The sequence below is a fragment of the Gadus morhua genome, chromosome 8 (assembly GCF_902167405.1).
Source record: "Gadus morhua chromosome 8, gadMor3.0, whole genome shotgun sequence".
Taxonomy (NCBI): Eukaryota; Metazoa; Chordata; class Actinopteri; order Gadiformes; family Gadidae; genus Gadus; species Gadus morhua.
Window position 1 is genome coordinate 13,773,248 of NC_044055.1, and position 14,935 is coordinate 13,788,182.

Here is a 14,935-nt window from a genome sequence, read left to right on the forward strand (position 1 = left end):
GGCCCAACGGAGTCCGCTTGGGGGCGCTGTAGGTCCATCCGAACATGTGTGCGCGCCTACGCGCGTACATTTTATGGCGCATCCCATTAATAAGGGGCCTATCCAGCGCTGGAGGTTATGGAAAAGCCCCGCAAACCCTCTCACAAACATTTTTTAATGTCTGTTGAGGGTTTGGAAATATGAAAAGGTTCATGTGTGGCCATGAGTGGAACACATGGCGCACCACTGGGCGCGCACCAGGTTCGCCGTTTCCGCCGTTTCCTGGGGAACCAAAACACAAATTTGCAAATGTGTCGATCAGGCCTGAATGTTACAAGTAAAGTCATCTATCATTGCCTGCTTCTGTGGACCCCAACTCCCACCTTTTTGGATCAGAGACACAGAGGCAGACACACGAATACGCTCAAAGAAAACATACGCTCCTGCGGGCAGAAATATTGGCCTGCTCAAATGCAGCTACACATTGCGCCGCGACCCCTTGCCTGGATGTCTGTTTGTAATTTGCAAGATTTAAACTCGAGTTTACACTGGGTGTAAACACCACCAACTCGTTGGGCATGTTTACGTGTCCGTGCCCGTGCGTACACACACACATGCATGTTCTGCGCTCACATGTGTTTGAGTGTCAGTCGTTCCGTTGGGAGGTCCCTGATCTAAATGAGTCTCACTTCCATATACACGTCCTACATTGTATACACACACACACGCACACACGCACACACGGAGCGAGGATCATTCATGCAGCTGCGACACCAGGGGATTGGAAATGTTGAACATGTGTCGTCGCCTCGGGTTGATTAGTGCGGGATTGGGATACAGTTCAGTGTAGCGGTGTGTATCAAAAGACGAGGAAGGAACCCGTTCTTCCTTCCGATCGGCATCGTATGCGTGAGTTGGAAAAGAGAGCAGCAGTTCGTTTGCTATACGGCGTGCGCGAATTACGCAAGAAGAGGGGAGAGAAGGCCACGAGACGGAAGAGAACGCGAGGGAGTCTATGGTCCGCTACTGGCCAGTGGGTGTGATTGTATAACTCACTCTTCTATCTGTCTTGGCAACAGAAGAGTTTTTCCTTAAAAAGAGAAGAGAGTGAAGCGGGGGCGAGCCTGCATGCGCGTGTACGCACGTGAACGGAGCGAGAGATGGGAAAACTTTTTTTCCAGTTCTCTCTCTCTCTCTCTCTCTCTCTCTCTCTCTCTCTCTCTCTCTCTCTCTCTCTCTCTCTCACACACACACAAACACACACACTCACTCTCTCCCCTCTCTGTTAAAAGCGTGAGTCATAGAAGAGGAATGACCATAAGGTTCAGTCCAAAAAAGAAAAACTCTCCCTCTCTCTCCCTTTCTCGATATTTCTCTCCTGCAACCTCCCGCACTTCCCATCGAAATTTCCTTGGGTTTCGGGGGGGGGGGGGGGGGGGGGGGGGATCGGATGGGCTGGGCGGATCTGCTTCATCAGTTCCAGAATCCACAAACAACCAGGCTTTTGAAAAAAAACACCACTTCTGCCTTAATGCCCGAAAACATTGGAAGTAAGATTAGCGTGTAGAGGCACGCCAACACGCAAGCAAGCACGTACACAAACGTACACATATGGTGTTATCCGGCCCAGGCTCTGCCCTCTCCACACCAGAGGTTCAGCTATAACATAGACTGATAAGCGGCCCGTTGTATTCTCCCCTGCTCTCTCTCACACTTCAAGTATCCTTTCTCTCTCCCTCTCTCTCTCTTCCAGATGCGCTCCCAGCTCAGACAGGGCAGCTGGGAGTCATTATACGGATTGAACATGAAACTGAACACAATTGCTAATGTGCACACACACACACACACACACACACACACACACACACACACACACACACACACACACACACACACACACACCCACCCACCCACCCACCCACACACACACACACACACACACACACACACACACACACACACACACACACACACACACACACACACACACACACACACACACACACACACACACACACACACACCCCAAGGTAAGCCTACGTGCAGGAGGTCTGTGGCCCATGTGTGGCTCTTACGTCGTTCCAGGCAAATTTCCTCAGAAAAGCGGGCTGGGAGCTTTGGCCCCAGGGGGCGAGGCCCTGGTGAAAGATAGCATCCAGGTTCAGGCCTCCCAAGCCTCGTCTTCCTCCGCACTGCGGAGGAATAACATGGATCAGGACCAAACCATGGGGAGGCCATGACAAATTTCCAAAGAAAAGCGTCCACACTGACGCAGACACATCCATGTTGACTTACACACAGGCGTCCTATTGATCTCTTGCTTTATGGGTTCTGGGTTTCTTTACATCTCTCTCTCTCTCTCTCTCTCTCTCTCTCTCTCTCTCTCTCTCTCTCTCTCTCTCTCTCTCTTTCTCTCTCTCTCTCTCTCTCTCTCTCTCTCTCTCTCTCTCTTTCTCTCTCTCTCTCTCTCTCTCTCTCTCTCTCTCTCTCTCTCTCTCTCTCTCGCTCTCTCTCTCTCTCTCTCTCTCTCTCTCTCTCTCTCTCTCTCTCTCTCTCTCTCTCTCTCTCTCGCTCTCTCTCTCTCTCTCTCTCTCTCTCTCTCTCTCTCTCTCTCTCTCTCTGTCTCTCTCTGTCACAAAAAAAAAAAATCCAAACACGCCTCCAAACGTAGAATTCGAGCACAGAAATAACCACAAAAATAACAAATCAAAGGTCGGCCAGCTAAGCTGTGGGTTTTGTTGAGCTGTAAAGTGGACCTGATGCTTGATTCGAAGCACATGGAAGAGTTGGACGCACAGGAAAAGACATTACGATGTGAGTTTGTGTTCCCTGCAACCACCGTTCTTTCACAATAGTTTCACAATTGTGTGAGTTTCACACAAAACATACACACACACACACACACACACACATGCACACACACACACACACACACACACACACACACACACACACACACACACGCGCGCGCGCGCACGCACACACACACACACACACACACACACACACACACACACACACACACACACACACACACACACACACACACACACACACACTCATTAAAGCACGTTGGGTATCTTAATAAATGCAATGATGGATTATTAGCACCCTAGCAGCTGTGCTCTTCATTTGGTTTACACTTTGTAAGTCACTTTGCATTAAATCCTCGTCCCAAATAGCTAAACAGTACTGCTACAACACACAGCTGCTGAGACACTGTAATGGATGACAAGTGCTCCGTTGCAGACTGAGAACTTATTTGTTGTATCCTGAAAAAGTATGAGAAATCGAATCTATTTCATCAACGTCTGACAAATTAAAGTCTGTTTGCGTAAGATGTGGTTATGGATCACTATTCTGCTCGTCTGCTTTCCATTACAGTTTTGAAATCGTCATGGCTCCAGACAATAAATGTTTATTGACGAAACGTAGCTTGATTTGTTTCATGGACGCCCGTCTTTTATCCTTCCATGGCCCTCCGTTGGGGAATATCGTTTACAACCACATCTACGGACCTTTCTGATGAGGCTTATCGTAAAGATCGACATAATGCATCAATTTAATTCACATTCGCCTGCCAACATCACACAATTAAGGTTGTTGACATCAAAATACGCTTTTCTTAAATTGCTGCCACGCTCCCCCAACAAACAACATCAACTTCGGCCCATTGTGATTCACCGCTGCGTTGTGGTTGGCTGTTAACCTCGCCTGACATTCCTTCATGGTGCTTTAGTGCTTGTTGGCACAGGGTACGACTATCTTTTAATCATTGTGGACATGATATGTACTCTACTATCCAACTCTTTGTTCTTGTTCCCATAAACTACTGCGCCCGGTGCAGTTTGTAGAGATTCAGAATCTGTCTGGAAACGTTTTGCCTCTACATCCAAGTTTAATTGTAGCCTTTCACTGTTCTCAATTTCAACTTGTAAGTCGGTGTGGATGAGACGACCAAATGACTGAATGTTTGTGTGTGAGTGCATACTGTGTGTCTGTGGGCGGAGTGTTTCACGACCAATAGGAACAAAGGAGCAGAGAGACACTTTGGGGGTTAAGGCCGTCTTTATTGAAGCTCCTCCTACAGCATGACTGAGGGGGGCTCTCCCCAGGTAAAATATTTTCTTTTAAACAACACAGGTCTGATTCCAATAGCACCGTAGATAATGCAACACCAGTGCAGAGGCCCGTGGGGGCCCTGCTAACGACAGACATAGAGAACACAGTAACAATGACCTGAACAGTGTGTGTGTTCATGTGTGTGTTCATGTGTGTGTGTTTGTGTAAGGAAAGTGTGTTTGTGTGAGGGTGTGTAATAGGTTGTGTAGATACGTGTGTGTGTGTGTGTGTGTGTTTTATTGCAGGTCTGTGTATGATTTACAGTTTGTGTATGTGTGTGTCTGTCTGTATACACGAGAGACCGTATGTGCATGTGTTTTGTTTTAGTGTGTGCACGTATAAGACAGTGTGTGTGTGTGTGTATGCGTGTGTTCATTTGTGAACGTGTGCATGTGAGGGCCTCCCACTATTTATTCTCTATGCTACTTTTTCTACATGCTATCCAACGACCTCACAGATGAAGTTTGTGTGTTTGTGTATGTGTGTGTGTGTGAGTGCACGTATGTTTGACAGACACATGACACAAAACAGCCTCTCTGCCTCTCTGCTGACTCTTTGACCCCTGGAGAAGTGTTTTAAATGAAAAAAAAATACCCCTTGAGGCTAGCCCTTAAACACTACCTCTGTATACTGACACAGACACACACACACACACACACACACACACACACACAAACATACGTGCAGGCACACGCGCAGATTAAGGGTGGCGAGCCCAAGGCTACAAGCACGACTTGGTGTGAACGTGCACACACAACCAAACACACACGCACACGCCTACACCCATTCCACAGGGCCCGTCCCCCTTCGCCTCCTCTTTGGTTTTCATCACGATGAGGAGGGAGCTCTGGCCCTGACGACATGAAGGAAGAAACACCCACCCCCGGACCAGCTTCTGATTCCACATCTGCTCCCACTAGACCTGCTTCTAACACCAGTCCATTCCTCTTCCCATTGGCCAGGTCGAGGCAAGGTGGGCGGGAGCAGGGAACGATAGGATAGTTAGTTGCAACGTGATTGGACGCCGGAGGCGGGATGATCAGGGCAAACATTCAAGAAAATGAACTGCGGAGCAGATTCCCTCATGTCGTCAAGAGCCGAGCTGCGATCTAGCCTTACGTAGACCCCCGTCCTAACACACAAAAATTGTACCCCCCCCCCCCGCTCGGTCAATTTGAATGAATTCGTAGTTTAATTCAATCATTTATTTCATTGATAAAAAAGCACCTGGACACAGTGTCTAAGGAGTAATTGAGTGAAAGGGTAGTAAAAGTCCTAAAGACGCTCTAAAACGTGTCGGGGGTGTGGGGGCTCCCTGGGGCTCCCCGGGGGGTCCTGAAGGGGCAGGGAGGGGGGGGGGGGGGGGGGGGGGGGGGGGGGGGTCGGTTAGGGGGGGGGATCTACTGCCTGGCTCCTCTAGCCCGGGTCAGAGACACGCGGCGGGACACGGTCTGGTGGAACACGCCGCGCAGCAGCGACGGGTAGTCGGCCATGCGCAGCAGGTGGCGCTGGGCGTAGGTGACGTCGTCCGGCCGGCCTCGGCTCACCAGGGTGCGCAGGTTGGCCTCGTTCACCTGGCTGCCCACGGCGATCACAAACAGCTCCACGTTGGCGTCCTCCACCTCGCGCACGCGCTTCTCCAGCACCGCCTGCGAGATGCGCTGGGAGCGGCCGTCGGAGAACAGCACCAGCTTCTTGGAGAGCGCGCCGCTGCCGTCGCCGCGCCCTCGGAACTTCTCCAAGGAGAAGCGCATGGCCTCCACCATGTCCGTGCCGTCGTTCTGGAAGGCGGCCTCGTCCACGCGCTGGGCCAGCAGCGTCAGGTTGGTGGTGAAGTCCTGCTCCAGCGCGGTGGCGCGGCTGTACTGAGCGGCCGCCACGCGCACCCGGGGGCGCCCCGCCTGCTCCGACGCCAGGAAGCGCTCGCCCAGGCGCTGCACGAAGGCCTTGCTGGTGTCGAAGTTCTTCTGGCCCACGCTGGCCGAGCTGTCAATCATCAGCAGGATGTCGGTGGCCTCCTCGAAGCTGACTGATGGGGGGGAGGGGGGGGGGGGATGAAGAAGAAATCTCATTTATGAGGAATAATAAACGTGATATGCCAAGGAGAAGAAGAGTGAGCCAAGACAACGAGATAGGAAGGAGCTTTTGTGGGAAAAGGGGACTTACTGGGACATTTGTAGTCGGGGCACTTCTTATCTGCAGTTGTCGGGGAAGAAAATGGAAGCAATATTTATCATTGTTCAATTCAATTCATTGTCTGATAATATTTGCACACAAAATGAAGAAACATTCTCTGTGTGTATGCAAATGTGAGCAAGTGTGTGTGTGTGTGTGTGTGTGTGTGTGTGTGTGTGTGTGTGTGTGTGTCTGAATGCGCCTGTGTGTGTGTGTGTGTGTGTGTCTGTGTGTCTGAATGCGCCTGTGTGTGTGTGAAGTTACAAATGCGTGTGTGTGTGTGTGTGTGTGTGTGTGTGTGTGTGTGTGTGTGCTCAATCATGTGCGTGCGTGTGCGTGCGTTTGTGTGCGTGTGTGCACCCAGACCTTTGCAGATGTTGGCGGTGAGGTTCTGCAGGAAGGTGTCGTCCAGCAGCTCAGCGAAGTTGTCGAGGACGAAGGTGAAGCCGGGCTTGGGGTCATTCTGACACACCACGTCTCCCAGCTGCTCCTTGTTGGGGATCCGGCCCGCGTAGTCCTTCACGCCCAGACCCCCCACCTGACCGCCGGGAACGCACCACATGTCAGTTGAAAACGCTTCAAACAATGGCAGGGAGGGGGGTTATTTTTGGTGTCTTGCAAGAAAAACAAGCGCACCAGCAGCAACTAATGAGGCCACTTAAAGGCATGCTGTGCGTTTGTTTTACCCCGCTGTCGGCAGGCAGGAGGACGGGGTTAAGCAGTCCCTTAGGGGAACTCTCATGTTTACTTCAGTGCCCCGCGATGATTTGTTTGGAAGTGTGGCATCCATGGTAATTCTTTGAGGTTCAATATAAGGCGAAGTCTGAGTACTCTATACTACTCTACACACTATACTGCCCCGTAGGTCTGCTGCATAGTATTTGGAATCACGCGCACATGCTTTCTAGTATGTGCGACATGCTTTCTAGGCCAAGGCGTGTTGGTGTGGCTCAACTGAGGTGAGGACTTGATTTGCAAACATACAAAGCGATGTTACTATTTGACATTGCATTAACCACTCAAATAATCCATCCATTCTTTTCTTGTGCACAACCATCTGAACCTGTGTCCCTTCCTTCAAAGGAAAACCAAACCGTAAAAACAACTCATGTTCAATTAAGAGAGATGTCGCGGTTTAGAAGTCAGTGCTACTGATTAGGTCCTGGTCCAAATCTCAACGTCAATGCACTTCAATAAAACGTATTCCTTCAGCCACGGCCTTCAAGGAAAAGACAAAGTGTCCCAGACTCAGAAATCCCCCTGCCCAAGGCGTGCTGTCAGTGGGCGGGGCTAGCGCAGGGGCGGGTGGTCGAGCAGAAGGGCGTCCGGCCGCGGCGTGGCCTACCCGGATGCCCTTGCCGCAGAGCGTGTTGAGCGGCACATTGTCCCGGTTGGTGTCGGAGCGCCCGTCGGTGAGCACGAGCACCACGCGGTTCTCCAGCTTCATGTTGTTGATCATGTTGTTCAGGGAGTACTGCAGCGCCTCCCCGGTGTAGGTGGCCTCCGCCAGCCAGCGCATGTCCCGCACCCCCCTGCAGGGAGACGGGAGGAGGGGGAGAGACAGGTGGGGGGGAGGGAGAGACAGGGAGACGGGTAGGGGGGAGAGGGAGACGGGAGGCACAGAGGGAGACGGGAGACGCAGAGGGAGACAGGAGGCACAGAGGGACAGACAGGGAGACAGGTGGGGGGAGAGGGAGACGAGAGACAGAGAAAAAGTCAGTGTGTTAGAGAGACCGTGTAAGTATGTGTGTGTGTGTGTGTGTGTGTGTGTGTGTGTGTGTGTGTGTGTGTGTGTGTGTGTGTGAGTGTGTGTGTAAGTGTGTGTGTGTTAGAGTTAAGATTCTCTGCCCCAGCCCGAGCCCGACCCGAGCAGATATTTCCCACCACTATCATCGGGCCATTGATCAAGCGTTTGTGTGTTTGTTTTTTTTAATCATTGCTTTATTGGCCTAATCTGAGGAGAAATCTATGCCATAAACAGAAATGCTATAGGCCTGTATATTTAGCAGAGTAGACCTAAATAACAAATGTGTACAAAGTTACACAAAGTAAAACATTCAAATAAAAACGCCACACTTGATGCAGCTCATGTGTCTCCTCCACTCGAATGCATCCCATGTATTAAAAAAGATGTCGGGTTGAAATCTGGCTCGGGCTCATAGTTACAGTTAATATGTCGGGCCGGGCCGGGCTCGGACAGAACGTGCACAGGCTCGTGTCGGGTCGGGCTCGATTTTCTGGGCCCGATCTAAGCTCTAGTGTGTGTGTGAGTAGGTTAGTTTCTGCGTGTGAGTATGTGTGCGTGTGTGTGAATGAGTGAGTGAGTGAGTGAATTTATTATTTGTGTGAATTTATTATTTTTCAGTATTTGTGTGTGTGTGTGTGTGTGAGAGAGCTTGTGAGTATGCGTGCGTGCGTGCATGCGCTCACTGTTTGAAATCTTGAAGGCTCATGATGTCGTCCAGCTGCAACACCTCCTGGGCTGCCGAGCCGCTGTACTGCACCACGCCCACGCGGGAGTTGTTGAAGGAGAACTGAGGAGGAGGGGACACGGTCACTAGGTGTGTGTGTGTGTGTGTGAACCTTATTCCTATTTGACTAATTGTTCAACAAACATTGGTTTGTCTGGATGTTTGTTTGTAGGGGATTTCTAAGGGTATGAGTGTTTGTGTGTGTGTGTGTGTGTGTGTGTGTGTGTGTGTGTGTGTGTGTGTGTGTGTGTGTGTTTGTGTGTGTGTGTGTGTGTGTGTGTGTGTGTGTGTGTGTGTGTGTGTGTGTGTGTGTGTGTGTGTGTGTGTGTGTGTGTGTGTGTGGGTGTGTTTGTGTGTGTGTGTGTGTGGGGGGGTCCTTGCCTGCATTCAGGTTTGTCAGTGTGTGGTGTGCGTGTGCTCGCTCGTTTATGTCTAGCGCTTGGGTTTGTATTTTCTTTCTTAATGAGTCAGACCCACCCTGACTAATTGCGCCCTCCAAGGAAAGGGAGGGTCAGCGGAACAACAGCAAAAACATTCCCACTAGACTATTTTAGACGATATCGGACAGAAGTCTTCTCAGACTAAACAAGTCCACACTCACACAAGGACCACTGACATAGAAGCTGTGCTCACTGCCAAAAGTGACCGTCGGTAACTGTGATCGCCGCTAACAGGAATCATGAACTGCTGCCATCGCTTAAAGCAATCATCCTTCGCTAACAGCGGTCTTCCTTTGCTAACAGCGGCCATAGCTAACAGACTTCAATATTGTTAACAGCGATTAACATTGCTAAAAGCGATGGTCCCTGCTAGCAGCGATCACCGTTGCTAAAGGCAATCGCCATTGTTAAAATCGGTTGTCATAGCTAATAGCAGTGGGTGCTAATAGCGGGGGGTGCTAACAGCGGTGGAAGTGCCACGGCCGTACCTTGATCTGCTGGTCCTTCATGAGGCGGTCGATGACGGTGATGATGAAGTCCTTGGCCAGGGCGAAGTTGGAGGCACCGATACTCTCAGAGCTGTCCACGATGAAGGCCAGGTCCAAAGGCCCACACTTACACTCTGCACACACACACGCGCGCACAGACACACACACACACACACACACACACACACACACACACACACACACACACACACACACACACACACACACACACACACACACACACACGCACACACACATTGCATTACATTTATTTAGCGGAAACTTTTGTTCAAAGAGAAAAGAAAGTACATTCAACCATGAAGATAAAACCAGAAATGTGCAAGAATCATGCTAGTACATTCAATTAATCAGATAAGGTAGTTGTTTCAATGGCTACATTCCTGCACTTGAAGCACACACATACACACATGCAAACACTCAAACACACGCTGCCACACAGACACAGCAGGAAACCCATTAGGCAGAGAGTATGGGGGACTAATTAGTCCTAATAATTACCATGCGTTCATTGTGTAAGTATGTGGGTGGGTGCGTACGTGCAGACTCACCACAACAAGCTGAAGGGGAAGAGAGGTCCACGGAGAACAGAACAACAAGAAAAAAGATGTTAATGTGGATTTATACCGCAGCCTTGAACTGTGGTGTTCCCTTCTTGTTTGTGCAAGGCAGGTACTAATTAACTGTGCATGTGTTTGTGTCTATGTACATGTGTGAACATCTGCATGTGCACGCGCACGTGTGTGTGTGTGTGTGTGGGTATTTTAAGGTCACGGCCATGTTTGTGTTTGCTGTATCCGGGGCAACCTACAGCACAGCTTCATGATGATGTCCAGAATTTCACATTCCTGGGAAAGAGGAGTAGAATCATACACTATTACTTTCCATAACACTATATCCTTTATCATTCCCATATGGCAGGCAGGTCGACCAGATCACAACACCAGCCTTACATAACCCAGTTCAGGTGGGATGCAGAGCCCTCAAATTTATATATTTACTTTCACCCAATGGGAGAGCCTGGACAGTCAGGAAATTACAACGGATGCCGCCACCTTCAAAGCTTTGAGTATCGGTTTTCGGGGTGCGTGACCCCGGATACGAACACAAAGCTAATGAACTTAATTTCCCACCACCATCACCGCTGAACGCAATGGACGGGAAGGGGGGGGGGATTAAAGGCCTTCACACTCACATCAGTCCCTGCTGGTCCAGGAGGTCCTGGTGGTCCCTGGAGAGAGAGAGAGAGAGAGAGAGAGAGAGAGAGAGAGAGAGAGAGAGAGAGAGAGAGAGAGAGAGAGAGAGGATAAGATAGAAAGAGATAGGGGCAGGGAGAGAGAGAGAGAGAGAGAGAGAGAGAGATGAGTGTATATTCAACAGTAAATCCCTCAATGGGATTACAACCTGAGTTTTTTCTGAGTGTGAGTAATCTACCACAATGAGTGAGTCTGTTTGCACTTGAATCTATGAAAAAAACAACGATTTTTGTCCAAGAAAAACCGTTACTCCTTCAAGTGTGCCACCGACCAGAGAGGCGTCCAACCTCCAAAAAAAACATCTACACCCACCCAACCATCCACAACCAACCACACCCACCCACGCACCCACTCAACAACAAATTTGGTTGAATTGCTGCACTGCAACAGTAACAAATTCTTGCAGAAGACTTTCAGCGCTCCCCCGCCATACCTTTATACTCCCCGCTTTGCTGTAGAAATGAAAACATCTGTTTTGTTTGAACAGGCACAGAATACTGTTTAAGAGCTTTTTTTCTTGCTGAGAATGACTCCAGGAGCGCGCACACATATGTGTGCGCGCTCCTGGAGTCATTCTCAGCAAGAAAAAATAGCTCATGCACGTTCACACACACACATAAATACAAACACACAGACACACATACTTGTCTGTCTCTAGTTTTGCACGGAGAGAGAGAGAGAGAGAGAGAGAGAGAGAGAGAGAGAGAGAGAGAGAGAGAGAGAGAGAGAGAGAGAGAGAGAGAGACAGAGCAAGAAAGGGTAGAAGACAGTTAATTGCAGACGGGAGGATTTTACGGCACAAACACATAATTCAAAATGTTGATGCCGAAATATGCCGCAAAGAGCCACAAGTCAAAGAGGAGAGGGGGAGGAGGAGGAGGAGGAGGAGGAAAAGAAGAGAATGAGCGATAAAGAGGAACGCCAAAGCGGGAAAGAGAGAGACAGAGGAAAGAGAACAAGAGCCAGAGCCAGAGGAACAGAATGAAGGCAACGGCAGGAAGTGGACGGAGGAGGAATGCAGTTAAAGTTGTGGGAAAGGGTCGGGTTGAAAGACCAACTTGATTGGCGTCCACCGAACCTTCTCACACGCCTAAAGCCCCATGACCCTGGGATGACGAAGCCACACTTTGAGCAAGGCTCCTATAAAGTGTGGAACCGCGCAGACCTCCTACGTGATGGGACCAGGCTGTTCCTGTTTTGTAGGAACAGCAGCTGGTTGTTTGTTCACGTGTTTAAAGAGGTGGTGTTTAAAACATGAGGTCCACTCTACAGGTGTGAACTCACGCACATGACCAAACACACATGCACACACACACTTCTTGCACACACAGGTAGATCTTACCACTCTTCCCTCAGGTCCTCGGTGACCTTTAGCGCCCTTAGGTCCTGGATCCCCGGGAAGGTTGTTCTAAAGGAGAGAGAGAGAGAGAGAGGGAGAGAGAGAGAGAGAGAGAGAGAGAGAGAGAGAGAGAGAGAGAGAGAGAGAGAGAGAGAGAGAGAGAGAGAGAGAGAGAGAGAGGGAGAGAGAGAGAGAGAGAGAGAGAGAGAGAGAGAGAGAGAGAGAGAGAGAGAGAGAGAGAGAGAGAGAGAGAGAGAGGGAGAGGGAGAGAGGGAGAGTTAGCAAACAAAATTACAATAAGAACAATAATTCCACTTTTTAATGCACCTTGTTTTATCACAAGATGATATATAGCAGACTCAGCATGGGAGAAAGGCTGAGGGGTCAGGGGTCGGGGGTCAGCTCATGCAGGAATGCAGGGCAGGTATCCATGGATCTGGTGGAAGGCGGTTCTCTCCTCTAATTTAAACCCTTTCATCTCCAGATCTCGGAGGCTCTCTGCTCCTCAGAGGGTAACGTGATGGATGCCATTATCTGATGGTTTCACAGTGGAGCCGCCCTCTGGCTGCGGCTCGGATTCTACCCACAGATGATGAAGTCATAAATTAAGAAGTAAATGTGCTCCAATCCAACAAAAACTAAACTTCATTCCACAAGAGGGCAAGAAAATATTCCCTTAATCAGCAAGGAAGAGATCTTGAGGAGGAACGCAGATTGGGGTCGTTCATAAACTTTTAGTAAAAATGACATTTACACATTTATAGCCTTCCAATCCAAACCAGACACAAAATGTTCCAGGTTAAGAAATACTTTTTTATCAAATCCAGAAATTTAAAAAGACATCCAGCTTAATGTGCTGAGAGGAGAGATTCCTGCAGTGTGAAATAAAACCATCAAGGGCCAGGGCCAGGACCAGGGCCAGGACCAGGGCCAGGACCAGGACCAGGGCCAGGACCAGGGCCAGGACCAGGGCCAGGACCAGGACCAGGGCCAGGACCAGGGCCAGGACCAGGGCCAGGACCAGGGCCAGGACCAGGACCAGGACCAGGGCCAGGACCAGGGCCAGGGCCAGGGCCAGGAATAGGGCCAGGACCAGGGCCAGGACCAGGGCCAGGGCCAGGGCCAGGACTAAGGCCAGGACCAGGGCCAGGACCAGGGCCAGGGCCAGGACCAGGACCAGGACCAGGGCCAGGACCAGGGCCAGGACCAGGGCCAGGGCCAGGGCCAGGGCCAGGACTAAGGCCAGGACCAGGGCCAGGACCAGGGCCAGGGCCAGGACCAGGGCCAGGACCAGGGCCAGGACTAGGGCCAGGACCAGGGCCAGTAGTAGGGCCAGGACCAGGGCCAGGAGTAGGGCCAGAGCCGACCCCTACGAGAGTCCCATAGGTTGGACAGCGGCCCTGCAGCTGCTGCTGCTCCCAATGGGAGCCACAACTAATCCCTGGCAGAGCCGTGGTGGAGATGCAAAGAGCAGACAAGAGGATAGCACTCAGGCCATCGCGGAACATATTTCCTCTGCTGCCGGAGGCCTCCGTTCCCCCCAGAGACACAGGCCACAAGCTACATTGTCAGGCGTCTTTGAACTCCTTAAAACTTCTAAAGTTTTGTAAGGATTCACAATGCACAGTGCATTGTGTTTATTCTCCTACGTTGATGTTGACTTCTTGATAAGCGTTCTCTCTCAATACTTTTTCTATTTCTGAATAAAGTGTGGGAAGTTCTTTATCAGTAACCCAAGCGTCCCGTGCGTCTACATGGTAAATTCCCCCTTCAATACTCTGGATCAGATTAAGAGCGGGCTGGAGTCTGCATACGTCAGCACACAAATCTTCCTAATGTGTGCGCTGTGCTTCAAGGTCTGAGCTTCTGGGTCTCTGGTAGCTGCAGCCCAGAGATGGGGCAGCGTGACAATAGAAGAGAGCAGTGCATGTGTGTGTGTGTGTGTGTGGGGGGGGGTGAGTGTGAGAGAGAGAGAGAGAGAGAGAGAGAGAGAGAGAGAGAGAGAGAGAGAGAGAGAGAGAGAGAGAGAGGGAGGGAGAGATGTAAAGAAACCCAGAATGTGTCTGCGTCAGTGTGGATGCTTTTCTTTGGAAATTTGTCTTGGCCTCTCAATGGTTTGGTTGGGAAGCGTGTTTGAAAAAAAAAAAAGTTTGTTCATGTGAAAAATTCATTTCCTTGATGAGGAAATAGCAAGCACCTGTTTTAGACAAAATGCATTCCCAAGATGACTCTTTAGAGTCAGCATGAACAGAAAGAAGCACACACGCGTATGTATGCGAGCGCACACAGACACACACCCACACACACACACAGATTCAATTACAGAACTATCCAAACTTCAAACGGTCTCCGCTGTATAAAACATGGACCACATCATCCGGGCAGACACATGTGCACATGCAAGGGCACGCGCACGCACACACGCACACACACACACACGCACAAACATTCTTTGTGTGGTCACATGTGACGGAACAGAACCAAATGGGACCAGATGTGATTGTTTGCCCTTCAGCGATATATGTATAATATATATTCATTCATTCATCCTTCAGCAACATGGGGTCCATCTTATATAGCTGAGCGTGTGCAAAGGTTGGGGCTTGACTCCTCTTTTCATCTGTCTGCCACAACCTTTTCACCGCTT

At 50.2% G+C, this 14,935-nt stretch overlaps 1 protein-coding gene across 1 annotated transcript in view; it reads right to left on the reverse strand.

Annotated features, from left to right (window-relative positions):
- Positions 1 to 4,028: 4,028 nt before the first annotated feature.
- Positions 4,029 to 14,935, reverse strand: part of col6a1 (collagen, type VI, alpha 1) — a 28,624-nt gene continuing 17,717 nt past the window's right edge. The window contains exons 26-35 of the mRNA XM_030363234.1: positions 12,292 to 12,357; positions 10,889 to 10,924; positions 10,505 to 10,541; positions 10,245 to 10,253; positions 9,676 to 9,809; positions 8,707 to 8,810; positions 7,622 to 7,808; positions 6,643 to 6,814; positions 6,268 to 6,297; positions 4,029 to 6,130 (exon numbers count right to left, since the gene is read on the reverse strand). Coding sequence (XP_030219094.1) covers positions 5,502 to 6,130; positions 6,268 to 6,297; positions 6,643 to 6,814; positions 7,622 to 7,808; positions 8,707 to 8,810; positions 9,676 to 9,809; positions 10,245 to 10,253; positions 10,505 to 10,541; positions 10,889 to 10,924; positions 12,292 to 12,357 — 1,404 coding nt within the window. The 3' untranslated portion in view covers positions 4,029 to 5,501. The remainder of the gene's footprint in view (positions 6,131 to 6,267; positions 6,298 to 6,642; positions 6,815 to 7,621; positions 7,809 to 8,706; positions 8,811 to 9,675; positions 9,810 to 10,244; positions 10,254 to 10,504; positions 10,542 to 10,888; positions 10,925 to 12,291; positions 12,358 to 14,935) is intronic.